General features: G+C 42.4%; 1 protein-coding gene across 2 annotated transcripts; it reads right to left on the bottom strand.

Annotated features, from left to right (window-relative positions):
- Positions 1-1,782: 1,782 nt before the first annotated feature.
- On the bottom strand, positions 1,783-27,304 carry UCK2 (uridine-cytidine kinase 2). 2 transcript variants are annotated; one of them, XM_089516116.1, is made up of 7 exons: positions 27,130-27,282; positions 15,538-15,697; positions 11,323-11,419; positions 8,507-8,649; positions 6,609-6,706; positions 3,982-4,030; positions 1,783-2,990 (listed from the first exon to the last, which is right to left on the bottom strand). In XM_089516116.1, exons 1-7 carry the CDS (start codon positions 27,244-27,246, stop codon positions 2,851-2,853), a joined length of 804 nt encoding a protein of 267 aa, XP_089372242.1. In that variant the 5' UTR covers positions 27,247-27,282; the 3' UTR covers positions 1,783-2,850. The 2 variants fall into 2 exon arrangements, with proteins under 2 accessions (XP_089372242.1, XP_089372243.1); XM_089516117.1 differs by lacking the exon at positions 15,538-15,697 and having other exon boundaries at positions 27,130-27,304.
- Between the last annotated feature and the right edge of the window lie 622 nt (positions 27,305-27,926).

Raw genomic sequence — 27,926 nt, 5'->3', positions numbered from 1 at the left:
TAGGCAGCAGTGGGCACTAAATGTGTTTAAAGATATGGAAACACCAATCTAATTTTTCCTTGCTTCCACTTGCTTTCTTTTTAACAGTCATTTGGTTTCCTCCACACCTGTATTCAGTGCAATGAGTCCTTCATTCACACTTTTCTGTTTTGGCATGAAGTGAATATATTTTTCAGTGAAGTGGGACCAGGATCACATATACATTGGGAACAACAGAAAGACAATGAGCAAGCAGAATGGGAGAAGCCAATAAATAAAGGGCAAAGATTAACAGGTCCTAGGACCACTCAAGAGTGTCATCTCTATTATTGAGATGAGATATGCACACAGCTAAAATCAACGCAATCCACTCCTTCCAAGCAGTCTGGTAGCTTTTAGCCTTCCACATGCTGTTGGACTACAGCTCCTAGATCTCACAATTCAGGATAATTCTCAGCCATTTCTTAACATTTGTTTCATTATTATTGTTGTTGATGTTTAAAAAGTTCTGGAACATCCCAGCTTCAAGGGTTTCTGGATGAAATGGATTATCTGGATCCATTTCAATGGCTTTAGGCCTTAGTGGTTAAGACACCAGTTCTGATGATCAGAAGGTTGGCAGTTCAAGGCCCAAGTGCTGCATAATGGGCTGAGCTCCTGTCACTAGTCCCAGCTTCTGCCAGACTAGTAGTTTGAAAGCATGCAAATGCACATAAATAGATAGGTACCACTTCTCAGTAGGAAGGTAACAGCGTTAGGTAGAGTCATGGTGGCCACATGACCACCAGGCCAGTCCTTGGACAATGCTGGCTCTTTGGCTTAGAAATGGAGATGAAAACTGCCCCTTACAGTTGGTTACGACTAGACATTCATGTCAAGGGACTACCTTTACCTTTCAGGTCTGTTTATGATGCTTAGACAGCCTTGGTCACCTTGATGAATGACCTATATAGGGAATTGGACAGGGGGAAGTATGTCCCTGTTGGTGCTACTGGACTTCTCAGCAGCTTTTGAGATCATTGACCAGGGTAACCTGGGCTGCCTCTATGGGATGGGAATTGGAGGCACTGTCCTGCAGTAATTCCAGTCCTTCGTAGGGGCGGGCTGAACTCAGAAGCTGGTGCTGGAGGAATCCTGTTCAATGCCTTTGAATTGTTTTAAGTACAGAATTTCAGAGCCCTAATAATACACCAGGTGAAGAATCATTCTAATATACAGCCAGAATGACTACATTTTAAAACAGAAACCACAATAAATGTTTTGGAATGTCACCTTTATTAAGGCTCAAGAGAGGCACATCACATCCAAACCATAACTGAGGGAGTCCACACCCTTTAAAGCATCTACTGAACCTCCCTAAAAACAGGCCCCCTAGACAAGGAGTATATTTTGGAAAACTCCTTTTCCCATCATTGGTTGAATGAAACACTAGGTGATGGATTCTGTGCAATAGGGAAAGGGGAAGAGTGTACATGGCAGAAGGCAGGGAACTCCCACTCTTTGTCCTCTTTTTCCAGCTAGCTAGGCACCAAAATAAGGAAAAAGCAAGTCATTGTTCAACCATTTCATTTCAGTTGCCATTGCAGTTTCTAGACTAGAGCATGGAGTGCTGCCTTAAAGAATCACAGGCCTGTTACAGACTGCCAAAATAAAGCTGCTTGGGGTCTCTTTGGAGGTATGCTATTTAAATGATGCATGGGTCCTAAGAGTCCGGAGGTCACGCCAAAGCCACACTCCATTCCTAAGCACTGGAGTGCAGCTTTGGTGCAGCTTTCAGATTCTTAGGATGCATGCATCATTTAAACAGCATACCTCCAAAGAGACCCGAAGCAGCTTTATTTTGGCAGTCTGTAACAGGCCACAGTGTCAGTGAGAAAGTACCCTGGGGACAGACTCTTCATTTTGTATCAGACAAGCCCTCCCCCCCCCCCCCCACACACACACACAATGGTGTACTTCTTTGTCCCTGGTTTGGTCCAAGGCACTGGTCTCAATCTCTATTCTCCAAAGTGCTTAACACAGACTCATTCATCCAAGATGACATAGGCCTAACTACCCTTCTGCATAGCTGAGATGAAAACCAGATGGTAATGGGTCTATACTACTTGGATGGAAACCCAACAGTTCAAAAGCATCAATGTAAAACCAGTTCCCAGGTTGGTTTGTGGGCACTTGGGAAAGTGAACATGAATCTCATAATCAGAAAACACCTGTCAAGGCTGAAAGTCCAGAAAAATTCAAACTGTTTAGCCTATCAAGCTGAAAAACCACTGCTTAAGATTCTGGCATTTTATCAGTCTTGGTGTGGTAGGGATGGGGGGGGGGGGGGAAGAGTGGCATTGCCTGCTTGGATAGTGAGATTGCAGAAGACTGGATGGTACAGATCTTCCTCTCACCATCTCTGCTTTCTTCCATAAACCCACCAAAATGAAACGATACACATTTCTGATAAACAGAACAACAACAAAAAGCTCTGCTAGCCTCCTTTTTATTCTTGCTTTTAATACAAACCTGAGGTTAAGATGTAATTTTTAGCTAGTGACACACCTTTTTGGACACCCAAATCAAGTTCAATTCCCTTGCCCAGGTGTATTTCCACAACTGCGTGGTCTCAACACCAAGGCTGAGGTGTCACCTTGCCATTTCACAATACATCAACATCATCTTACTGAAGGGATTTACCCTTCCTTGGGGACTCTGGAGCAGAGGCACTGCAGACAGCTAATATATGGTCAGAGACACACCAGTCTCTCCAGCAGACAGGCAATCAAGCCCTGCAAGGGGAGGAGAGCTCTTAAATAAAGGCCAAAGGCCAAGAGGATGCAGTGCACAGGAGGTGCAGCACTGCAGGACCTCCTGGCAGTTTCAAGATCAATGTGGTCGGCTGCTGGATTCTGAGGGTTTTCGCTGGCGTGGAGGACTGCAGCCATTCAGGTACCCATTGGGCTGTCGCTTGCAAAAGCCTCCATGGAGGATGTCCTGGATATGTTGCACAATCAAGTTGATGGCCACTGGGTAGAGGAAAGGGAGGCAGGATTAGGAAAACACAGACTCCAAATGTAGCTTTAACATCCTTTTTATGCCACATAAAACAGATTGTGTACCTAAGTTCTATAACTAGCAAGGACATTCTCCTCTAAATTTTAATCTCCTTCCTTCTCTGTCCCCCATCTACTCCATTTCTCCCCTATCAACAGAGATTTCTTTTTTGACTCTCTCCAGAAAATCTTAAATTTGTTAATTTGTTTTCCTTGTTTCCTTTCTGCTGAAAGATGCAGGTAAATTAAAGGTGAAGGTTCCAATTTAGACAATCCCCACTGCCCAAAACAAGAAACAGCCAGGATGGATCTGCTGCGACCTCCCAAGTGCCTATCTTTTCTTTTTTATTATTCCTGTAATAATAGATCGAAAATAACCATGATTTCACAAAATCCCAAAGGTACAAATAGTGTATAATGCCACTGTACAAGAAAACATCTTCAACAAATGAGAGTCTAACACTTTCTTAAGTTCCACTGCTGAACAACTCAAACTATCAGGAACACTGGGTTTTTTTGTGAATTTTTCGGGCTATGTAGCCATGTTCTAGAGGAGTTTATTCCTGATGTTTTGCCAAAATACATCCTGGCTGAGTCCAGTCCCCCATTCTTGGATATATTAGGGGCGGGTGATATTTCCTCCTAGAGGACCTAGTGGCAATAGAACAACAGAGATAGTAGTAATACTGCTAAAGAGAGAGAGGGTTTATTTTAAACAGTAGTTAATATTTTGCCCTCTGCACATACAAGGAGTCAGAATAAGAACACATGGTTAGTTCTTTCTTTCCTGTGAAGTACAGTATCACCAAGCATTACCAGTTTAGTATGCTGAAAAGAGTAAGATCTAGCTTGCTGCTGCTTCTCCTTGAAAATTTCCTCTAGTTCTCTGAAACTAACGCTCAAAATCCCAAATAAAAGGACACCTGAGTCACCTAGCTTTCCACCCAACTTGTCTCCTACTCACCAAGATTATCCACTCCTCTTGGGATAATGACATCAGCGTATTTCTTGGTCTGCCAAAAGGAAGGAAGCCATGTTATTGGAGTGATGGTTGGGACAATTGCCATCCTCACTCTCCTCCATCAGAGTTCACTGAAGATTTTCTCTCCTCAAGGAGTGCAAGTTAGCCAGCTTTTATTTTGCTTACTCTTCTCTTCCCCAGGCAAGGTTGGTACAAGGCTTCATAAGCCACAGCAAAAAATATGTGATGAATTGTCCCTCTTTTCTCAACAGCCCTTATCTGACAATATCCATAGAGACAGAAATGTCCATTGGTTGCAGCCAGAACAACAAAGAATGTATTTACATCATAAACTCTGGTGGACTGGACTCCACCAGATGCAGGAAGTGTTATCCTTGGCTGGCATCTGATGAAGTGAATTCAAGTCCATAAAAGCTTATGCCAAATAGATACCTTAGTTTCTTAGTCTCTAAGGCATCACAAGATTATTTGAATAAGACAGAACTCGAGGACCACCTGAGGAGGGTCTTCAGAAATATCCCTTAGAAATTTCCATAGTGGTTGTATTTATTGCAATGTTTTTGTCCTTCCACTTGCAGTGATTCTGGACAGTGTGAATAATGTGACTGCATAACTGAAAGATGTTTTCAATGATTTGGTGTTGTTGAAACCCAACTGAAACGAGATTTGGAAAAGCAAGCAGTGTAATTTATTCTGAGCATTCATTTGTGGGGTTTTCATAGTTAGAATTTGTTGAAAGCACTGTCAGGTAGTAAAGTACATTTAGCTCACCTTGCCTTTTTCCCAGCATAGAATTCAAGGCTTCCCTATACTACATGGTAATGCAGCATGGAGCCCAGCTTCTGTTCACAACAGTTCTCTAGCCTTATCCCCAGTCAAAATCAAATGTAGCCTCTCACAGGAAGAGCATCATACTTCACTAAATTATGTATCAAGGGCAAGGTGGTGGGAGCAGTCCACCTTGGATGCAAACAATAATGGTCTGTATTTGTCTGTAGAGAAAGTAAAATAATAATAAAGCAATTCCCATTGCAGCTGCTGGAGGATGCAAGAAGCCCTTCACCTGCACTGCTTCAACAGCAAGAATAGCATTCCTTCACAAGACGTGAAAACACATGGCTGGCATTAAGAAGACAGGCTACCAGTTTGGTGGCCTGGCCTCACTACTATGTTTGGATCCTTTTCTTCAGGTATTCCCATGTGAGAAGTCTGAGCTGCTTCCTGTTGGAACATAAAGTCTCCATGGGAAAGGACTGAGGTGCTCTAGGAGATATAGTTTGTTGCCCCAAATCACTCACCATTGAAGAAACGAGAGATCACTGATAGCCAGATTTACTCATGATGTTAAGCTTATGGGATGGATCTGAGCAGACAGAGTATTGGCAGAGGTGGTAGGAAGGGAACAGAGTGATGGTAAGTACAGTGTGTTTGCTACTTAAGGCAGGGGACAAAAAAACTCCTTGGACTCTAGCAATTCAGTGGAGTGTGGGCTTGCCAAAGAAGAAAAAGGACAGCAGGGATGGTAATTGTGTGTTTGCAGCTCGCAAATGTAGCAGCTCTTTCTCCTTCCCTGCATCTCAGGTGGCTGTGAAAGGAGATGCTGGATGGGTGCATCCTCTGTGACTTGCCTATCTGTTTATACCTGACCTCTTTTCCTGGGCAAGAACTCCCATTGTTATCATTGAGAAGAAGCCAGGTGGGGAGAGACAGGAAACTGTGCTTCCCTTTCTGCAGCAAAGAGGATAGAACCAAATGTGTGTCCCACCCTTTGCCATTTTTATTCCCAGGGCTGGGAGCCCTTATCACCAGAATCTTCCCTCTTCCTCCTCCTCTACTCTTCCTCCTCCTCTACTCCTTCATCTTCTCCAGTATCCCCTATATGACAGGCTTCTTTCTCTTTTGCTCTTTCCATACCTGTGACGCTGCTCAGCCTTCCACCCCATTTTGAGACCCTCTCATTGCTCCTCTTCCCTGCATAATGCAGCAGCTGCCTTCACAAGCAGAGATCCTTCTCAATCTCCTGTGGGCCAGGTCAGGCCTTGCACAGCAGTGCTGTTGCTGCTGGGCAGGAAGTATAAAGGTACTGGTGCTGCAGGCTCTTGACATTTTCCTTTGCCCTTGCAGGATGAGGGTCTCAGGCTTTGTAAAAATTACTCAGATTATTATTATTTGTTTCACTTCATGATTATTACTGAAAATAATTTTGTCATTTAGAGGAGGAAGATATTTATATCCTCAGGGTGTCAAATATGCTAGGTATGCTACTGATGTCACTGTGTGTATGTGTGTGTGTTCCTTCAAGCCACTTCTTGACTTATGATGACCTCATGAATTTCATTGGGTTTTCTTAGGCAAGGACTACTAAGAGGTGGTTTTGCCAGTTACTTCCTCTGAAATATAGCCTACAGCATCTGTATTATTTGGTGATCTCCCATCCACGTACTAACCAGGGCTGACCCTGCTTAGCTTCCAAGATCAGACTTGATCTGGTGTCTTTAGGGCATTTAGGCCCTACTGACGGGGAGCGAAGAGCACAGATCAAAACCCCTTCCAGTCACCCACAGTCTCTCATGCTCAGAGCTGACACAGGTGCAAATGTCTATACTTACAGGCAAGCAAAATTCTTCAAAGGCTGGCTTGACAAATGTAATATATTGAGATAAGATCTGTTCTAGGTCCCTGCCTCTTTCACTGATGTCTCGAAGAACTAGAGGGGGAAAAAACAAAGAATACTCAGATAAGCCACAACTATAGTTGAACACAGCAACACTTAGAGTTGTACAACTAAGCAGAAGATCCCAAGCAGCTTGCTTTTTTTGTTTTCCTAGAAAGAGTGAAGAGTCACAGGGAGGATTTTTTAAAAAGAGGATAAAAGCTGAGGTAGTTTCTTCTTAATATCAGTGGGAACAAAAATCTGTGCTGAGAAGGAAAAAAGTTTAGAGCCAGGCTAGAAGAAATTGGAAGGCAAATCCAGCCTGATCCAGAAAGTTCCTTACGTGCTTTCCAGTACATGTAGTACTCAGTTTTGCATAAGTTAGAAACCCCTTAGTTTCCCACCCAACTCCCTCCCATACATATAGGTTCTTTGCCTTCACCAACCAGGTGCTCTTTCTTTCTTCTCATCCGTCCATCCAGGTGATCTTTCTCTCCTCCCACCAAGTGCTCTTTCTATTCTCTTCACATTCTCCAGTGTTCAATAAACCTTTCCCTCTATTCATTTGGCCCTTCTTTATCTCTTAACTTTTAAAAAATGTTTGGATAAAGCAGCATGCTTTCTTTCTTTGGCAGGTCATGAAGTCTTGTCTGCATGCTCTCTGGTAAAATGAATATGCAAGGCCTGAGGTTAGTTTCCTCTCTGCTCTGCTGTTTAAGAAAAATCTGTCACCTACTGCTGCAGGCTAGAGATAATTTTAATTAACTAAAACTGATCCTTTTCTAAAACAAAATAACTCCAAGATGCATAGTCCTAAAGCCTTATCATTATGCATATGCATTTCACAGTCTGAATTTCAGTCTTAAGTTATGGTAGAGACAGACATGAGAGCCAGGTCTAAGAGACATAGGGTATATTGTCCAGTTAGTCTGACATCTATACCAGGAAAGATTCTAGAGTAGATCATTAAAAAGAGAGTCTGTGAACATCTAGAAAGCAATGCCATAATCACAAAAAGTCAACATGGGTTTCAGAGAAACAAGTCATGCCAGACAAACCTGATCTCTTTTTTTTATAAAATTACCAGCTTGTTAGATGAAGGGAATGCTGTGGATATAGTATATCTTGATTTCAGTAAGGCCTTTGACAAAGTTCCCCATGATATTCTTGAAAACAAGCTTGTAAAATGTGGGCTAGACAGGGCAACTGTTACATGGATTTGTAATTGGTTGACTGGCTGAACCCAAAGGGTGCTCAGCAATGGCTCCTTTTCATCCTGGAGAGAAGTGACCAGTGGGGTCCCACAGGGCTCTGTCCTGGGCCCAGTGCTATTCAACATCTTTATCAATGACTTGGAGGACAAAATTGGGGGAATATTTATCAAATTTGCAGATGACACCAAATTAGGAGGAGTAGCTAATACTCCAGAGGACAGGATCAAGATTCAAAATGACCTGAACGGACTAGAAAGCTGGGCTAAAACTAACAAAATGAAATTCAACACAGAGAAATGTAAGGTACTGCACTTAGGGCAGAAAAATGAAATGCACAGATATAGGATGGGGGACACCTGGCTGAACGAGACTACATGTGAAAGGGATCTAGGAGTCCAAGTAGACCATAAGGTGAATATGAGTCAACAGCTAACAAGGCCAATGCGATTTTAGGCTGCATCAGCCTCTCTACAAAAATGCTGATGGGATTCACACCCTACCAAGTCATAGCAATTGTGCAAATTTTGTTGATAGACTCATAGTACTCAGATGCTACTTGAGATGCAGCAAGACAAGACACTCAAAGTTTATTTCTGTCACCTCTGCACATACAGCAGGGAAGGGACAACTTGCAACCTACCTCTTCGAGAGAGCCGAGTGTCTGCATCTGTGTCAACAAAAAGCTTCATCTGGAAAAGGTCCCGAACCTCTTGGCTGTAGAAAGCTAGAATGCCTTCAAAGAGAACCACATCAGCAGGATACACGCTTACAGTCTCTTCTTTGCTGTTAACACATGAAACAAACACAACAAAATATTAGATGAGTTATGTAGCCACTTTACAAGCAAAAGGTGTCTCGTCCTCAGAATTTTATGATTATACTGTTTCAGGTATGTTTTGTTTTGAAATTGCACTGAATTTTTGGTGATTTTTATACTATCAACAACATTTAAAACAATTAAAAAACACAGTTAAAATGATAAAATGCAGTTTAAAAAACAGTACAGTTAAAACAATAAAAACAGCACATTTCCTTAACAGCCCTAACTTTAAAACCTTCAGTTCTCAAAAGCCTCTTGGAACTAAAAGAAAAGACTGCCTGCCAACAGAAGGTGTGCAAACAACAGGCCATTCTAGCCTTCCTAAGAAAGTTGTCCCAACCCTAGGGGCAGATGTGCCTGTAAAGGTGGCTATAAAGGTGGGACTCAGAGAAGGGTCTCTCCTGAGGATCTCAGGGCCAAGACAGGCTCACATGGGGAGAGACTGTCTGTCAGACAGTGTGGACTTAAGCCATATGGAGCTTTATAGGTCATATCCAGCACTTTGAATTGAGCCTAGAAACAGACTAGCGGAGTTATCGCAGCAAGGGAGTTCTGTCCTTCCTAGTAACTATCCCTAGTTAACACTCTGGCTGTAGCTCTTTCTACAAACTGAAGTGCCAAACAGTCTTCAAAGCCAGCCCTACATAGAGTGCATAAGAGTAATTCAAATGGGATGCAATTAAGATATGTGTCACCAGAGCCAAGATCTGGCATCTCCAGGAATAGACACACAGAGAGAACACTAACACTAACCGACACACTCCTGATTACCAGTGAAACCTGAACTTCCAGGCTCAGGGTTGAATGCAAGACTATACGCAAGCTGTGGACCTGTGTCTTCAGGAGAGCATAATCCCATCCAGCATAGGCTGAATCCCTATTCCCTGATCTGCCTTTCATCTGACCAGGACACCTCTGTCTGGTATGGATTAAACTTTACCCTCATCCAGTCCATTACTGAGGGCACACACCAGTTCATAACTGAAATAATTTCCTTGGATTAAGGTAGGAAGCTTTTTCAACAGAGGCTTTACAATGCCTTTTTTCAGCATGCTTGAGCTAATTTTGAGTAAGAGATCAAAAAGCAGCATAGAACTATTTACATACAGAAGACAATATGGATTAGATTATTCTTCAGTCCCCATTGCACTGCAAATCCCTGAGTTTTCCATTCAGCCAAATGGGGTAATGTCAGCATCTGTGGAGCTAGTGCAATCCATTTCCAAGAAAAATGTTAAGACAGTAAACAACCTGGTTTGCCTGCTACAATATCTAAATTTATGTGCAGGCAGTATAAAGGCTTCCTGACAGACTCATTGCACTCTGCCTACAAACAAACCTAGGGCTTTGAACAGAACAGAGACAGACCCAAGTATCAAAAGGAGGTACTTTATCACAGCAAATGGGAAAAGAAAAAAAGGCTCATGGGGGGGGGGGGGGGAGAGCAGAATACAGTGGTGCCTCGGGTTACGAAATTAATTCGTTCCGCTGTCAATTTCGTAACCCGAAAGGCTTTCGCAAGCCGAATTCCCATAGGCTCTAATGGGGAAAAGCCGCGATTTGGTGTGAAATCGCGCCGAAAAGCACCAAAAGTTTTTTCGTAACCCGAAAAAACTTTCGCAACCCGGAACAATGTTTTCCAATGGGATTTTTTCGTATCCCGAAAATTTCGTAACCTGGGTATTTCGTATCCCGAGGTACCACTGTATAAATCAATCAAATAGAGTGCTTTAACTGCCCTGGCTCAATGCTAGGGAATTCTGGGAACTAGTTTTGTGAGATATTTTGTCTTCTCTGTCAGAGAGCTCTGGTGCCACAATAAATTACAATTCCCAGAATGCCCTAGCACTGAGCCAGGACAGTTAAAGTGGTCTCAAACTGGATTAGTTCTGCAGTGTGTTTTGGACCTTAGTCTCCTAGATCATCCAACCCAAAAATGGTCCAAACCAATTCAAAATCATCCAAACCAATTCTGAAAAAAGCTAGACACCTGTCTAGAACTGGCTCAGTACAACAACAGCCTGGAAGAGTTTGTTTCAGCTTTTTCTGATTAGTGTATTGTTCCTGGTATGCCTTTAAGGGTTCCTCTAGTTCCACTTGGGGTTCAGGGTGTAACAAATACTCTACCATATGGAAAAGTTTAGTTGTATGGGACTGTGCAGAAGCAATGGTATATGGGGGAAACATTAATTGTTGCTATCGAGTAGTTTGGAAGTAGGGCCCACATTTGATCAGATTTCTGACAGCTGAGCTAAGGAGACCCTTTCCTCCTCAATGCCCACTGTAATAAATATACCGAACAAAACAAAAGGAATCCTTCTCTGCTTTCTGCTGCAAAAGGAAAGGTTTTTAATTATTTTTGACAGATGGTCAGCAAGGATGGAAAGAGCTTGTTTCAATTATTTTAAATAAATCAGTCAATACATAGGTTTGGCAATACAATCCTTTAGTCCCCCCCCCCACGTAAAAGATAGTTTTGCGTCTAAAGACCTAAGCCAAGATGTAGCATCCACTACCATTTATGGTGATGATTTGCTGTGAAGGACTCACCGGCTGTCTCTGCTCATGAGAATCAGATACAGACATATAGCACTATATCCCAAGCATATGGCAAAGTTAGGATGAAGGAGGCTTACCGAGAATGAGACATGAAGTCATAAACAGGTATCTGAACAGTTTTCCCTTCCATGATTTCCCTGAGTGTTTTGACGATCAGCTCATTGTCAAAGGCATCTGCATGGAAAATAGGAGACACAATATTAAATGGGTGTGGTTCTCAATGTGGCCCCTCAGTTTTGAGAAGAAGCATCAACTCATCTTTCCTTGTCTTAAGTTACCTTAGGTCCAAAACACACTGCAGAAATAATCCAGTTGGAGACTGCTTTAACTGCCTTGGCTCAATGCTAGGGAATTCCAGGAACTAGTTTTGTGAGATATTTAGTCTTCTCTGTCAGAGAGCTCTGGTGCCAAAAATAAACTACAATTCCCAGGATGCCCTAGCACTGAGCCAGGGCAGTTAAAGTGGTCTCAAACTGGATTATTTCTGCAGTGTGTTTTAGATCATCCAAACCAAAAAAGGTGCTTGCCAACTTGTCCCAATTCCAGCTGGCAACACGGGTCTGAGAAGGCTCCATGTCTCCATGTTTCCTATAGTATAGAAGGCTCCATGTTTCCTATAGTATAGAGCTCTTGGTGTCTATTACTGAATATAGATGCCCAATACCAAACAAGAGAAGCAGCCAAGGGAGTCCCCATGCCTCTTCCCTGCTCTGGATGTGCAGGGAAGTGGAAATATGGCTGTGTGATCATGCCTAGCAGTAATGATCCAGGTGCCTGAGCCACACAGGGGACACCAAACCTACACTTCCTCCAAAGTTTGGGAATGGTGAGAACTGATGGACAACTGCGAGGTGATCCCTGCTTTTCTCTACAGCTTTGAGATTTGGAGGAAGGTGTCTCATGTTCTCCAAGGGCAGGAGGTCCCTCACCATGTTAAGCAAATGTCAGAGCCCATGGCTCAGCCTGTGTTATTACGCTGTGATCTAGTTCCTAGTTCAGTGTTTAATTTCTGTCTCTTGGTGAAACATGGCCTTTGCAGAATTAGTAATTTGATTATTGGTACAGGTTCCAAAAGGGTAGCTGTGTTAGTCTGTTGCTGCCAAAGCAGCAAAGAAACCTATGGAACCTTTCAGATAACAAGAGGCTTCTATATGTGGGCCAAAAAAGCAGTCTCACCTTGTTTTCACAGTGGGCTATGCATATGATGTATGGATTCAAGCAGAATCTAGGCTTTTTCTTAACTTTGTTTGGAGTTAAAAAAAAGGCTAGAATTAAAAAAGAAAATAATATGTGATGATAAAAGTAGAGGTGGAATGGGCCTTCCAAAGCTAAACATTTATTATTTTGCTTCTGCATTAACTTGGTTTAATTATTGGATCTTAGAAGATGAAAAGCTGATTACTAGAGGGAGATAATCTTAGATTTGGTCTGCACGGATATGTTTTTTATGGGAAAGATAAGGTAGATAAAGAATGTAAAAATCATGTTGTCAGAAAAGCTTTACTAATGGTATGGGATAAATATAAATCAAGAATATGTAAGCAGATGCCCCAGGTGTGCTCACCACATGAAGCTTTCTTTGGAAGGGAAAGCATTCCTAAGGGAAAATGGTTGAGATATGCAGATTTAATGAAAAATGTGTGGAGTGAGATATACATGAAGTCTCAAGAAGAACTAAAAATTTCGGGAATAAATTGTCATTGGTATTTGTATAGACAACTATGGGAAAGATGGAAAATTGATAAAAAAATTAGTAGGAATTCAAAATAAAAAATCAGAGTGGTAAGAAATAATGGGAAAAGGAAAAAAGAAAATGATCTCCAGATATTATAAAATGTTGTTGGAATGGGAAACGGAAGATGAAATAATCCGACATAGTATGGTAAGATAGGCTCAAAATGTAGGCCACAATTTAGAATATGACAAATTGCAGAAAATTTGGAATAAGAGTATAAGACACACTGTTAATCAAGAATTAAAAGAAAACATTTACAAAATGACTTACAGGTGGCACTTATCGCCACAAAAAATCTCTTATATGTTTTTTTTTAAAAAAAGCCAAACTGTTGGAAATGTTCGGTGGCTACAGGTTCTTATTATCATATCTGGTGGTCATGCAAGGAGGCAAAAAGATATTGGTTGAGAATATACAAAATAGTAACAACAGATTTAAAAATACAGATATCTTTCTCCCTGGAGATCTTCTTGTTGGGAATGATTAATGACAATGTATAAAAGCAATATGGGAAATTATTATTTTACATGTTTACATGTGCGAGGATTGTTTATGCTAAGCTTTGGAAAGGAAATTAAATCCCATCCGTCGATGAATGGCTGTTTAAAGTATATGAAATGGCAGAAATGGACAGAATGACCAGCTGGATGAAAGATAAAACAGAAGACCAGATAAAACAAGATTGGGACTTATTTTATGGTTATCTAAGGAAAAGATGGGAAAATGTTATAACTGATTGATGAATATGACTGTTTGTATTTAATTTGTAAGTTTTATGCAATATCAGGTAAAGGCTAGAAATAAGAAATGGAGTGAAAGTACTAGAGATATAAGACAGAAAGTTATATATATATATATATATATATATATATATATATAAGATAAACAAGAGTTATAAAATAGACAATATAAAAATTTGCTCAAAGTATGTAGGCTAAGTGAAAATTGTAAGGAAAGAAATTTAAGAAATATGTTCATTAAAAAGAATTAAATAATGTGAAGAAGACAATCTTTTAAGATAAAACAGAGAAGAAAATGAGACAAAACAATAAGAATCCAAGTAGTAGGAAGGATAGTATATGTTATATGTAGTTTTAGATTATAAAGAGATAAAAGGGTTGTGAATTTGGTAATGTCTGGGTTTGGTTATAGTAATGTGTGTATATGTGAGTATATGGGCTGATTTACGTTTTGGATTGTTTGTGTTTTTGTGCTCATGTTTTTCAATGTTGGTTATGTGTTGGTATTTTATGGTAAAAATAAAATTAAAAAAAAAAGAATCTAGGCTTTTTCAGCAACCAGGGCTTTAATCCAGAGGAAAAATGTAGGGATTTACTCCAAGGTTTAACCAGAAAATCTGGATATTCACTCATGTGTTTGTACCGCACTCTATAGCGACATCCCAAGGATGGGAGGAGTTAGTGGCGGGTGAGAGTGGTTGGGTCCAGCAAGCCTGGTATTTGTCGCCATGATTTCCTACTGAAGTGTTTGTTCACCCATGAGATGAATGATGAGGGGTCAGACTGGGCACCCTTTTCTCTTCCTTCCCCTGCCTAAGTGTTGTTTATATATACTGCTTTTACTCTTTCCTTTCCTCTGATCCCTCCCCCTCAATCATTCACGTGGAGATCTTATGCACACACACACACCATACCCATCCATTACAATTCTCTGCATGAACAAGTGAATGATCAGGGAGCAGAATTGGAGGGGGAGAGTAAAACCAGTAAACATGAATGCAACACTTGACTGGAAGAGGGAGGATGTCCCAATCTAACACCTCACTGCTGATCTCATCGCTGGACATTTTCATACATAAAAGATGAATTAAAAGCAATTTTATTTTGTTTTTCTCTGCTCTGTGTGAGTATATTTGAAATTTTCCTCTTCACTCACCAGAGTGGTAAAATAGAAAAAGGAATTGGATGGAGAAGCCCCCAATCAGAGTGGCTCCAATAAATTTACAGACAAACCATTGGTTATTGGGTGATAAATTGATGCATGCTGGGAAGGGGAAAATATGCATATTTGCCAGAGAGAAAGGTATGGCCAGTTGTGCTAGTGTCGCTTCAAAGTGCCAAAGTGCTTTGTGTTTGTGGACTTAACTGGATCACTGCACGGTCCCTGCTGACCATAAAAATGCAAGATGAAGCCTATGTTCCCCCTCAGTGTAGCTACATCCAAGGTCTATGAAAGTTTATGCTATAAATTTGTTATTATTTAAGTTGACATGGGAATCTTTTCTTTATCAGTAATGAGCTGGTTTATTCCTACTTTTTCTTCTGTGGTTTGTGTTCACTTCTCAGTACTGTATATTTTGTTTTAATTTAATTTTTATTGGATACTATTTGGATCTCCCATAGTGACACTTGTAAGACCCCCACAATTTTCCAGTTTATCTAACTGCTTGATAGATTCTCATAAAATGACTACCTCTTCACAAATATTGCACTGTCACACCCAGTCTCCAAAATTTATCTTTGGGAAGCCTAGCAGGAGGTGAAGAAGCATGGATTTATGTGTATCTACCCCTTTCCCAGCCCCAGTGACAGGTCACCTGGGTGGTCAAAGTTGAACTGGCCCTTGAGGGCTTTGGCTTTCTGCTCAGTGGTGAGTACCCGATAGAAGCTGTCTTGACTCAGAATCACAACCTGTTTGTGGTGATGATCTACATCATTCTGTCCCAGCAGCTGAACAATTTTGGCACAGACAGAAGACTGCAAAAGAAGTAAAGAAAAGAGAGTGAGAAGAAATTCTGGCACTAGAAGAATGACTGTCATCATAGATGTGGATTGTTTTAATACATATGTATCTTGCTGGTTTTTTTAAATTGATCTGTGTTTTTAATTGATGTTGTGCATTTGTTGATCTATTGTTCCCCACCTCTTGACTCTTCAGGTGTCAGTAGCCCTTCCCTTACCACACCTGCACCAAAGCTAATCTGTCTGGTCTCCAGTCAAGTGCACAGTTTCCCAGCTCCCATCTGATACATCAACATCACAACTTAACAATAATCAGGGAAACTCTGCATTATTTGAATCTGGAACTGTGGTGTATGGGTCAGCCAGGCCAAAGTCCAAAGCATAATCCTGAAAAGAGGCAACAAGAAGAAAACACTTACTAAGGAGGAGAGGAGAGGAGAGGAAGAAAATCTCTAAATAATTTGAATAATACGAAACGAAATTATCAGAGAAAAGAAGGGACTTGCATGAGGTGTTAGTGCCTCCATTTCAACACAAGGCAACAAACATTATCAGAGCAGGTAGAAGAACAATACACATAATGAGAGAATGAGACCTTCACTTCCAATTGATACACATGAGAGAATAGACCTTCACTTCCAATTGACTGTATATTTAGGATTTTCTATATTTCTTCTACCATTGTTTTGTGGCTGCTTTCGATTGGGGATTGTCATCAAGAGTACATTACCTCAGTGATTTGGGTACTGCACACACTTCCCATTACCTTTAAAGTTCAGCTCCAGTGGGGAAGGCAGTGTCACCACAAAGAGGGTGACACCAATGGGGGGGGGGGTTGCCCCTTTGGGGAAACCACATGGACAAAGATCACTTCATCTATTTGGGGGAATGATTGTGCCAGACTTCTCAGTGGGCTGCCCAGTCACTGTGGTCCCAGGCTGATTGGGGGCTGATAGGGGACTGGAGCAGCCAGAGGCCTCTCCAAGCCATCCATCTGCCTTGCCCCTAGGACATGGAAAATATGACATCTCTTCAAATATTTAAACAGGGCTATCATATCATCTCAACCCTCTCTTCTTCAAGCTAAGCATACCCTGCAACCTAAGCTTTTTCTCATAGGGCATAGTTACCAGACCTTTTACCATTTTGTTTGCCTTCCTCTGGACACACTCCAGCTTGTAAAACATCCTTTTTGAACTGTGGTGCCCAGAACTGGACACAGTATTCCAGGTGAGACCTGACCAAAGCAGAATAGAGTGATATTATTACTCCCCTTGATCTAGGGACTATACTTCTATTGATGCAGTCTAGATTTGCATTGGCTTTTTTTTGCTGCTACATCACACTATTAAATCATGTTCAACTTGTGGTCCACTAGAACTCCTAGATCCTTTTTGCATGTACTGTTGTCAAGCCAGGTGCCCCCAATCCTATATCTGTGCATTTCATTTTTTTCTGCCTAAGTGCAGTACCTTACATTTCTTCCTGTTGAAATTCATTTTGTTAATTTTGGCCCAGCTTTCTAATCTATTAAGGTCATTTTGAATTTTGATCTTGTTCTGTAGGGTATTAGCTACTCCTCCTAATTTGGCATCATCTGCAAATTTGACCAGCATGCTCTCCATGCCTTCATCCAAGTCACTGATAAAGATGTTGAATAGCACTGGGACCAGGACTGAATCCTGTGGCACCCCGCTAGTCACTTCTCTCCAGGATGAAAAGGAGCCATTGTTGAGCACCCTTTGGGTTCAGCCAGTCAACCTGTTACAAATCCACCTAAGGGTTCCATTGTCTAGTCCACATTTTACTAGCTTGTTTGACAGAATATCATGGAGGACTTTGTCAAAGGCCTTACTGAAATCAAGATATGCTACCTTGACAGCATTGCCTTCATCTACTAAACTGGTAATTTTATCAAAAAAGGAGATAAGATTAGTCTTACATGACTTGTTTTTGAGAAATCCATGTTGACTTATTGCAATGATGGCATTTATTTCTAAATGCTTACAGGATCTCTGTTTAATGAGCTGCTCTAGAATCCTTCCTGGTATTGATGTCAGGGTGAACCAGGAGGTAATTGTTTGAGTCCTCTCTTTTTTTTCCTTTTTGAAGATGGAGACAACATTTGCCCTCCTCCAGTCTGCTGGAGGCTCTAAAGAACCTCTCACCAGAATTTACAATGTGGGATACAGATTTGCTTTCTTAAGCATAAATGATTAGGAACAAGAAGAGCTAAGGACAGAAGCCAGAGACATAATCAAAGATGAAGGCAGGAAGACACTATCTGTGGCCAAAAAGAAAGCGAAGACACAATGTATAGCACAAGAAACATTTCAAGCAGTAAAGGAGAACCGAGAAGCAAAAGAAAAGAGAGATAGGAACAGAACTAGAACCATGAATGCAGCTTTTCAGCGACTAGTGCGGAAGGATAAAGAAAATTACTATAATAATGCAGAAAAATAGAAAAAACAAAACAAAAAAAGAAGAACAATTGACTTCTTCCACAATATCTGTGAACAAAAAGGGAAATTCAGACCAAGGCTGGGGATGTTCTACCCTCAGGAGAGGAACATACTAAATGGTCAATATGAAATTAAAAGGCAATGGAAGCAATACTCAGTCGAGCTATATAAAAGAGATGAAAAAATGAATGACACATGGAATGAAAAACCATATGAAGATGAACCCTAAATTTTGGAAAGTGACATGGAAGTGGCACACAGAGAAATAGAAAAGAAAAAATCACCAGGAACTGACGATATTAAACTGCTTCAAACCACACAAACAGGATTAATTTCAAGTGTTAACCAAAATATGCCAACAAATATGGAAAACAAACAAAACAATGGCCAACAGACTGGAAGCACACTATATAAAAAAGAGATACACAAAAGACTGCAGCAATTATAGATCCATAACATTGATTTCTCGTGCAAGCAAAATTATACTCAAAATTCTGCAGCACAGAAGAATTGAACAGATTGAAATGCAGTGTATAAAACACATGCTGATGTTTTTTCTGGAATTCTTTGGTTCGCTCCATTATCCATCGTATGTTTGCAACATGGTCCCTAGTGCTTCTTCCTTTCCTGTGCCCCACTTGGACTTCTGGAAGTTATCTCTCTATATATGAGTTGTGTTTCATATATAGAGAACTGCCAGATGTCCAAGTGGGGTGCAGGAAAGGAAGAAACACTAGGGACCATGTTGCAAACATACGATGGATAATGGAGTGAACCAAAGAATTCCAGAAAAAACATCAGCATGTGTTTTATAGACGACAGCAAGGCCTTTGACTACATAGATCACAAAAAGTTATGGAATACTCTTATCAAGAAATGGGAGTGCCACTACATTTGATAATCCTTATGAGGAATCTGTACTTTAGATAAGAGGCTATTGTAAGAACAAAATACAGAGAAACAGAATGGCTCCCAATTGGCAAAGGGGTCAAGCAAGGCTACATTTTGTCACCCTATCTAGATCAAGAGAAGTAATAGTGCTACTGTATTCTGCTTTGGTCAGGCCCCACCTATTGTGTCCAGTTCTGGGCACCACAATTCAGAAAGGACATTGAAAAACTGGAGCGTGTCCAAAGGAGGGCGACAAAAATGGTGAAGGGTCTGGAAACCATGCCCTATGAGGAACGACTTAGGGAGCTGGGGATGTTTAGCCTGGAGAAAAGAAGGTTAAGAGGTGATATGATAGCCCTGTTTAAATATTTGAAAGGATGTCATGTTGAAGAGGGAGCAAGCTTCTTTTCTGCTCCTCCAGAGAATAGGACCCGGAACAATGGATGCAAGCTACAGAAAAAGAGATTCCACCTGAACATTAGGAGGAACTTCCTGACAGTAAGGGCTGTTTGACAGTGGAATGCACTTCCTCGGAGGGTGATAGAGTCTCCTTCCTTGGATGTCTTTAAACAGAGGCTGGATGGCCATCTGTCAGGGATGCTTTGATTTGGATTTCCTGCACGGCAGGGGGTTGGACTGGATGGCCCTAGTGGTCTCTTCCAACTCTATGATTCTATGATTCTATCTGTTCAACTTGTATGCAGAAAATATCATAGGTAGAGTAGGTTTAGACACTGAAGTAGGAGGGCTGAAGATCGGAGGAAGAGACATTGACAATCTTAGGTCCAAAACACAGCAGAAATAATCCAGTTTGAGACTGCTTTAACTGCACTGGCTTAATGCTAGGGAGTTCTGGGAACTGTAATTCTGTGAGATATTTAGACTTTTCAGTCAGAGAGCTCTGATGCCACAAAAAACTACAATTTCCAGGATTTGCTAAAACCTGACCAGGGCAATTAAAGTGGTCTCAAACTGGATTCTTTCTGCAGTGTGTTTTGGACCTAAGATATGCAGATGACACCATACTACTAGAGCAAGGCATAACAGGCTTGAAACAGTTATTGAAGAAGGTCAAAGGAGAAAGTGCAGTGGCATGCTTACTGCTGAACATAAAGAAAACAAAAATAATGACAATGAAGTACTTACATAAATTCAACCTAGATCACAAGGAAATCAAAATAGTTAAAGATTTCCCATACCTTGGATCAAATATTGATCAGAATGGAGACTGTAGTCAAGAAATCAAAAGAAGATTAGGAAGGGAAGGGCAGCTATGAAAGAACGGGAAAACATCATAAAGTGTAAAGATATACAGCTGAACGCTAAAGTTAGAATTGTTTAAGCCATTGTATTCCCCATTACGATGCACATATGTGAGAGCTGAACAATGAAGAAAACAGATTGGAAGAAAATTAATTCATTTGAGATTGAGCTAGTAAAATGTGGGTTAGACAATGCAACTGTTAAATGGATTCGTAATTGGTTGACCAACCAAACCCAAAGGGTGCTCAGCAATGGCTCCTCTTCATCCTGGAGTGAAGTGACCAGTGGGGTGCTGCAGGGTTCTGTCCTGGGTCCTGTGCTATTTAACATCTTCATCAACAACTTGGATGAAAGAATAGGGGGCATGCTTATCAAATTTGCAGATGACACCAAATTAGGAGGAATAGCTAATACCCCAGAGGAGAGGATCAAGATTCAAAATGACCTGAATAGATTAGAAAGGTGGGCCAGAGCTAACAGAATGAATTTCAATATGGGGAAATGTAAGGTACTGCTTTAGCCTAAAAAAATGAAATGCATAGATATAGGATGGGGAACACCTGACTCAACAACATTATGTGTGAAAGGGATCTAGAAGCCCTAGTAGGCAACAAGTTGAACTTGAGTCAATGTACGATGCAGCAGCTAAAAAGGCCAATGAGATTCTAGGCTGCATCAATAGAAGTATGGTGTCTAGATCAAGGGACGTAATAGTGCCACTCTACTCTGCTTTGGTCAGGGCTCACTTGGAATACTGTTCCCAGTTCTGGGCACCACAGATTAAAAAGGATGTTGAGAAACTGGAGTGTGTCCAAAGGAGGGCCACCAAATTAGTGAAGAGTCTGGAAACCATACTCTATGAGGAGCGACTTAGGGAGCTGGGTATGTTTAGTCTGGAGAAGAGAAGGTTAAGAGGTGATATGATAGCCTTGTTTAATTATTTGAAGGGATGTCATATTGAGGATGAAGCAAGCTTGTTCTCTGCTGCTCTAGAAAATAGGACCTGGAACAATGGATGCAAGCTCCAGGAAAAGAGATTCCACCTCAACATTAGGATGAACTTCCTCACAATAAGAGCTGTTCGACAGTGGGACACACTCCCTCAGAATGTGGTGGAGTCTCCCTCCTTGGAGGTCTTTAAGCAGAGGCTGAATGGCCATCTGTCAGGGGTGCTTTGATTGAGAGTTCCTGCATGGCAAGGGGGTTGGAATGGATGGCCCTTGGGGTCTCTCCGAACTCTATGATTCTATGAGATATGATGCTGGAGAAGAGTACTGATGATACTATGGATGACCAAAAAGACAAACAAATGGATCCTAGAACAAATGGAGCCTGAATTCACCCTGGAATCCAGGATTACTGAGGGCCCATACAGACAGGCCAAAATAAAACTGCTTCAGGCCACTTTTGAAGTATGCTGTTTAAATGATGCATGTGTCCTAAGAGGCTGGAAGCCATGCCAAAGCTACGCTCCAGGCCTAAGGACTGGAGTGCAGCTTTAGCGCAGTTTCTGGCCTCTTAGGACGCATGCATCATTTAAACAGCATACCTCCTAAGTGACCCGAAGCAGTTTTATTTTGGCCTGTCTGTATGGAGCCATAGTTTTCTTAGACAAGGAACCCTCAGAGGTGGTTTTGTCAGTTACATCCTCTGAAATATAGCCTACAGCACCTGGTATATGCTCAGCAATTTAGACTGCCTAATTTTTATTCAAGTCAAAAACATGTGAAGTACTAATGTAAGAAAAGAGTACCTGGGGCTATTTGAAGACTGTTATTCTCATACCATTTAGTAATCAAACATAGTAAGAGGAAAGGAGGGAGGGAATCAAATGCAAGATCAGAAGGGAAGGACACCTCAGTAGTCATAACAGGCAATTTATTACCATTCTGAAAGGAAGATTCAGGCACAACCCATTAAGAGGTAATACCTCTTTCTCAAAAGCATTATATGTCAGGAAAATAGATATTAAATACAAAATGGCATAATGTCTGTTCTGGGAAAACAAACCAACTTAACAAAATGTATGGAATTAAATCGCGTTTATTTAAAAGCACACACCAACCATATTAAATACAAAAATGTAATAATAAAATATTACTTTGGCCTGGGCCAAATGACGTGGTTTCTTGCTGTGTTTGTGGCATAGCGTTTAGATGACGCATGCCCTGAACGCAGTAGAAACCAAAATGATGTTGCATCTTCAGAAAAAAAAAAAACAGGCCAAAAAAGAATGGAAAAATACGCTCCTTTGGTCAGCCCTCACCTGGAATACTGTGTCCAGTTCTGGGCACCACAGTTCAAAAGAGACGTTGACAAGCTGGAGCGTTTCCAGAGGATGGTGACTAAAATGGTGAAGGGTCTGGAAACCATGCTGTATGAGGAGCAACTTAGGAAGCTGAGTATGTTTAGCCTAGAGAAGAGAAGGTTAAGAGGTGATACGATATCCCCGTTTAACTATTTGAAGGGACTGTGGCAGTGGCCCAGATTTGGGCTGGGCACATGCGCTTGCCGCAGCTCCGGCATGAACTGTGCCAGTGCAGTCCCGCCACAGTTTGTTCAGCCCATCTGTTTCAGGCCTAATTCAAACCCAAAAAACCCTAATAAAACAGCAGCACCACAGGTGTTGCTTTCAAGTGAAGAACACAACCTGCACCTCTTTGTATAAGGTATAAGGCCATTAATAAAAATTGTGATTTCTCTAATAAAGTTCCTTTTAAATTAGTTCTAAAAGTTATTTTGGGATAGAATGACTCTGTCTTAGAAAGTACAAGATCCAGCACCTTTATTTATACTTTTTTTATATAATATAATCAACTATGATGGGAAATGTTTTTCAAGAGAATCTATTTTTATGCATTTTTTTGTGTTTTGTGGTTCATAAATTATATACATATGCAACGTTTTAAATCTGATGGAAGATGTTATTTTGTTATTGTTGTGTGCCTTCAAGTCATTTACAACTCATGGTGATCCTGAGGCATCCCTATAATGGGGTTTTCTTAGCAAGATTTGTTCAAAGGGGCTTGTCTTTGCCTTCCTCCAAGGCTGAGAGTGTGTGACTTGTCCAAGGTCACTTAGTGGGTTTCCATGGCCAAATGGAGATTCAAACCTGGTCTCTACAGATGTAGTCTAATGCTCAAACCACTACACCACAATGGCTCATCATTCCTTTAATACTTTTAACATCGTTGGTGTGTTGCTAGAAAAGTAAATTCATTAATTTTTAATGTGATGTGTTGTCCTAACATAGAGGCTGTGCTGTTTTATGTTGTTCGTTTTTGTGTGTAAAGCTTTTGAATCAAGGAGGTATTTTTTACCCTGGATTTTGAATATATTGTACGTGAGTCAGCCAAAAAGTAAAGTGTAAAACTTCTATATACACTAGGAAAATAAAATGTCCTCTCTTTATCCTCTGAGGTCTCCTTTTCTACAGTTTGAACCAAGAGCAAACCCTGCATTAACCCTAAATGATGGTTAAAGGCTTCCAAAGAAGTCTGAATACTAGCTCCTCTTATTACTGAAGTTTCGGAGGGATGAGCAGCAAAAGGGCCTGTATTTTTCTGCTAGCAGTGAATTGTTCCTTGGTGCAGCTGCTCCTCTTGAAGGGATTGCTTTTCAGCTTAGGGCTGCCAGCTGTCATAGACTATAAGACAGTTGTGACTTTTGAAATGTCGCTCCCTCCCAGCTTAAGAGCCCGCTTCCTAGACATAACACATTATAGAGACATAATATTGCTGGGAACGTGGTTTTTTAAAAAAAGCCTGTTCACACGGACAGGTTCCAGACAAATCCAGTACACCAATGCTATCAGAAAAGAGTAAAAGATAACCCAGAAATCTTCTGCAGCCTTGAGACCAAAAATTCTGTGCCACTAAATGCAAGATCATGTGTCAGGATCACACGGGGGTCTGTAGAACAGAAGCAGCAATAAACCTGTATTAAAACCTCACCTGAACAAAAGCTGCCCAATAGTGGGTTTTCCCTCTTCACAAGAAATGACAGGTAGGAACTAGGGCTGCATCCACACTGGAGAAACAACTCTGCTCCACTCTGGGCCGACAAAAACCTCCAACTCCCAGAATTCCATAGCCTTGAGACAGGGCAGTTAAAGCAGTGCTAAACCAGGTTATTTCTCCAATGTGGATGCAGCCTCAGCTGGTCATGGCAAAGAGGTGGGAAGATTTTGTGGCACAGAAGCATCTAGGTCAGTGATGGTGAACCTTTTACAGACCGAGTGCCCAAACTGCAACCCAGACCCCACTTATTTATTGCAAAGTGCCACGTTCCTCTGGCTTTCTAATAAGAAACTCTGGCACACTCTATGCTAGGGGAACAGCATGTGTGCCCACAGAGAGGGCCCTGAGTGCCATCTCTGGCATGCGTGCCATAGATTTGCCACCACTGATCTAGGTCATATTGTGCATAACCTAAATGATGCTGAAAGCAGCAGTCGCAATATTCAGTGCCAAGAAACCATGAGAGACGAGTAGGTGGGCACACAGTCCATACACTGAAGAGAAAGCAAGGCTGGGAAAATTTTGCAAATTTAAACATTAGCTAACGTTCAGAGGAAAGGGCAGCTCTCCCCAAGCTGGTGCCCTCCAGATGTATCGAAGAATAATGCCAGTGTATCCTGCCAGCCTGGCAATGGCCCATGTCAGCTGGGAATGCAGAGAATTGTTATCCGACACACATGTGACAGTAGACGTGACTGTGACGGTTATATTACAAGCTGAGCAAATGTACAGGAAAAAGTGGAGAACAACAGTCGCCATGTTGTCAGGTTTTTCAGGAGCTCAGGGATCGGCAACAACTGTGCAGCTCACAAGTCCAGCTCTAGCAGAACGCTTCAGCAGAAAGCATTGCCAAGGAAGTCAGCATAAGGCCAAGCCTAGAATCCCAGCCTACAACATTAAGATGTCTCGGGAAAAGAAGCGGTGGCACAGAAAAACTTGGCAGGAGGCACTTGCAAAGTCATACTTGTGACCTTTTTTATAGAGTCCATATATCTACAGCATGTGTCCTTCCTCTCTTTCTGCTTCCCTCCACCTTTCCTGGCATTACTGTCTTTTCTAATGGGTCTTGATGGGGCCCAAGTATGACAGCCTCAATGTAGTCATCTTTGGCTTCCAGCAAGAGTTCTGGCTTGATCTGCTCTAGGACTCATTTGTTTGTCTTTTCTTTGTTTAGTTTTCTGTGGGATTTTTGGCCTCTGTGGCCATGTTCTAGAAGAGTTTATTATCAATGTTTTGCCAGCTGCTGTGGCTGGCATCTCTGAAGATGCCAGCCACAGCAGCTGGCAAAACATCAGGAATAAACCCTTCTAGAACATGGCCACAGAGGCCAAAGATCCCACAGAAAACTATGGATGCCGGCCACGAAAGCCTTTGACTTCACATTTTATTTGTTTATTTTCTATGCCGTCTTTCTCCCCGAAAGGGACCCCAGGTGGCTGGCAGTAAGAAACTCCTTTAAAAATTTATTGCAATAAAGCAATTAGAGCACTGCATAAAAACAATATGTTTACCTGTCTACAATAAACAACAAAATCCAACTCCCAGAATTCCATAGCCTTGAGCCAGAAAAAGAGTTAAAGCGGTGCCAAACTGGGGTATTTCTCCAGTGTGGATGCAGCCCTAGCAGAGTGTAGCTCCTCCCATCCTTCCTCGCCATGGCTCCGCTGATGAAGGGCGAGGATGGGAACTGCAACCCAGCCTCCTCCTCCTCCTCCTGCTGCTGCTGCTGCTGCTGGCAGGTTCCACGTGGAGGAGGAGGCACGTGGCAGCAGCAGAGGCAGCCTGGCCCTAAGACCCCCTCTCTGTCCCCAGCGCCCAAGGGATGGAGGGCCCGGGCGTCCTCCATCCCAGCCTCCTGTCCGGGAGGAATCCCCAAAGTGGGAGGCACTAAAACAAATAGCAGTACTTGTTCATAGGGGTTCGTTGGGGAATATTTGCCTATAGAGGACCATTCAATATTTGCCCATAGGGAAAAAACATTGGGCAAGTAATGTCTCCCTATGGGCAATTGTTCCCCAATGATCCCCTATGGGCCGGTATCCTTCTATGTCTCCCTATGGGCCAGTATTCCCCAATGATCCCCTATGGGCCAGTATCCTTCTATGTCTCCCTATGGGCAATTATTCCCCAATGATCCCCTATGGGCCAGTATCCTATGTCTCTCTATGGACAATTATTCCCCAACGATCCCCTATGGACCGGTATCCTTCTATGCCTCCCTATGGGCCAGTATTCCCCAACGATCCCCTATGGGCCAGTATCCTTCTATGTCTCCCTATGGGCAACTATTCCCCAATGATCCCCTATGGGCCAGTATCCTTCTATGTCTCCCTATGGGCCAGTATTCCCCAATGATCCCCTATGGGCCAGTATCCTTCTATGTCTCCCTATGGGCCAGTATTCCCCAATGATCCCCTATGGGCCAGTATCCTTCTATGTCTCCCTATGGGCAACTATTCCCCTATGGGCCAGCATCCTTCTATGTCTCCCTATGGGCAACCATTCCCCAACGATCCCCTATGGGCCAGTATCCTTCTATGTCTCCCTATGGGCCAGTATTCCCCAATGATCCCCTATGGGCCAGTATCCTTCTATGTCTCCCTATGGAAGGCCAGTATTCCCCAGTGGTCCTCTATGGGCAAGGCTGGTTTGCCCTTGGGCCAGGAGGAGGAGGACTGTCCTTTCTTTGAGCCCATCCATCCATCCCTTCCCATTTGGAGCAGGACCAAGAGGCAGGGGCGCCCTGGCTGCCCAGAGAAGCAAGCAAGGGCCAGTCCCTGCAGGGAGAGGAGGAGGAGCAGGAGCTGCTCACCTTGCCGCTGGCTGTGCCGCCGCTGACTCCGATGAGGAAAGGCTCCCCGCTGCCGCTGCCGCTGGACTGGCCCTGGCCCTGGCCCTGCTGGAGCCGCTGCTCGCTGTCCCCAGCCATCCCTCCTCCTCCTCCTCCTCCTCCGCCTGGGCTGGCCCTGCATGGCCCTAGCTTTGGGTGGCTGTGGCCCTGCCTCTCCCGGCCTCCCGCCAAGGGCCGCCCCTCCAGAGGAAGGCGGAGGAGGAGGGCCTGAGCCAGGGCAGTGCAATCGCCCAATAGGTGCTCATGGTTTTCACACTATAATGAGGAGAAGAGCCAGTAAAGCGCCATCAACCCGTGAATAACCAGGTAAGACACACCTTTCATGGGATCCTTTCTGCAGTGCGATTGCAGCTGGGAAGATAATACACACTCCTGCCTTCTGCTCTTTATTGATTGTGTTGTCCCTGTGTGCCTTCAAAGTGGTCTCTGACTTAGAATCATAGAATGCGTTGGAGGAGACCCCAAGGGCCATCCAGTCCAACCCCATTCTGCCATGCAGGAACTCCCAAAGCATCCTCAACAGATGGCCACCCAGCCTTTGTTTAAAGACCTCCAAGGAAGTAGACTCCGCCTCTTTCCTCTCAATGGAACTCACAGTGCTTTGATTGAGAGTTCCCGCATGGCAGGGGTTGGACCGGATGGCCCTTGCGATCTCTTCCAACTCTAGGATTCTACGACACTATGACTTTCCAATGCAACAAACGTCACTGTCTAAGAACTCTTGCTGTCAGGAGGTGCCTCCTAACATTGAGGTGGAA

This window comes from Sceloporus occidentalis, unplaced genomic scaffold (genome assembly GCF_023333645.1).
Source record: "Sceloporus occidentalis isolate IW3139 unplaced genomic scaffold, rSceOcc1.0.p SCAF_3, whole genome shotgun sequence".
Classification (NCBI taxonomy): domain Eukaryota; kingdom Metazoa; phylum Chordata; class Lepidosauria; order Squamata; family Phrynosomatidae; genus Sceloporus; species Sceloporus occidentalis.
This window is presented reverse-complemented; position numbering and strand designations above follow the sequence as displayed.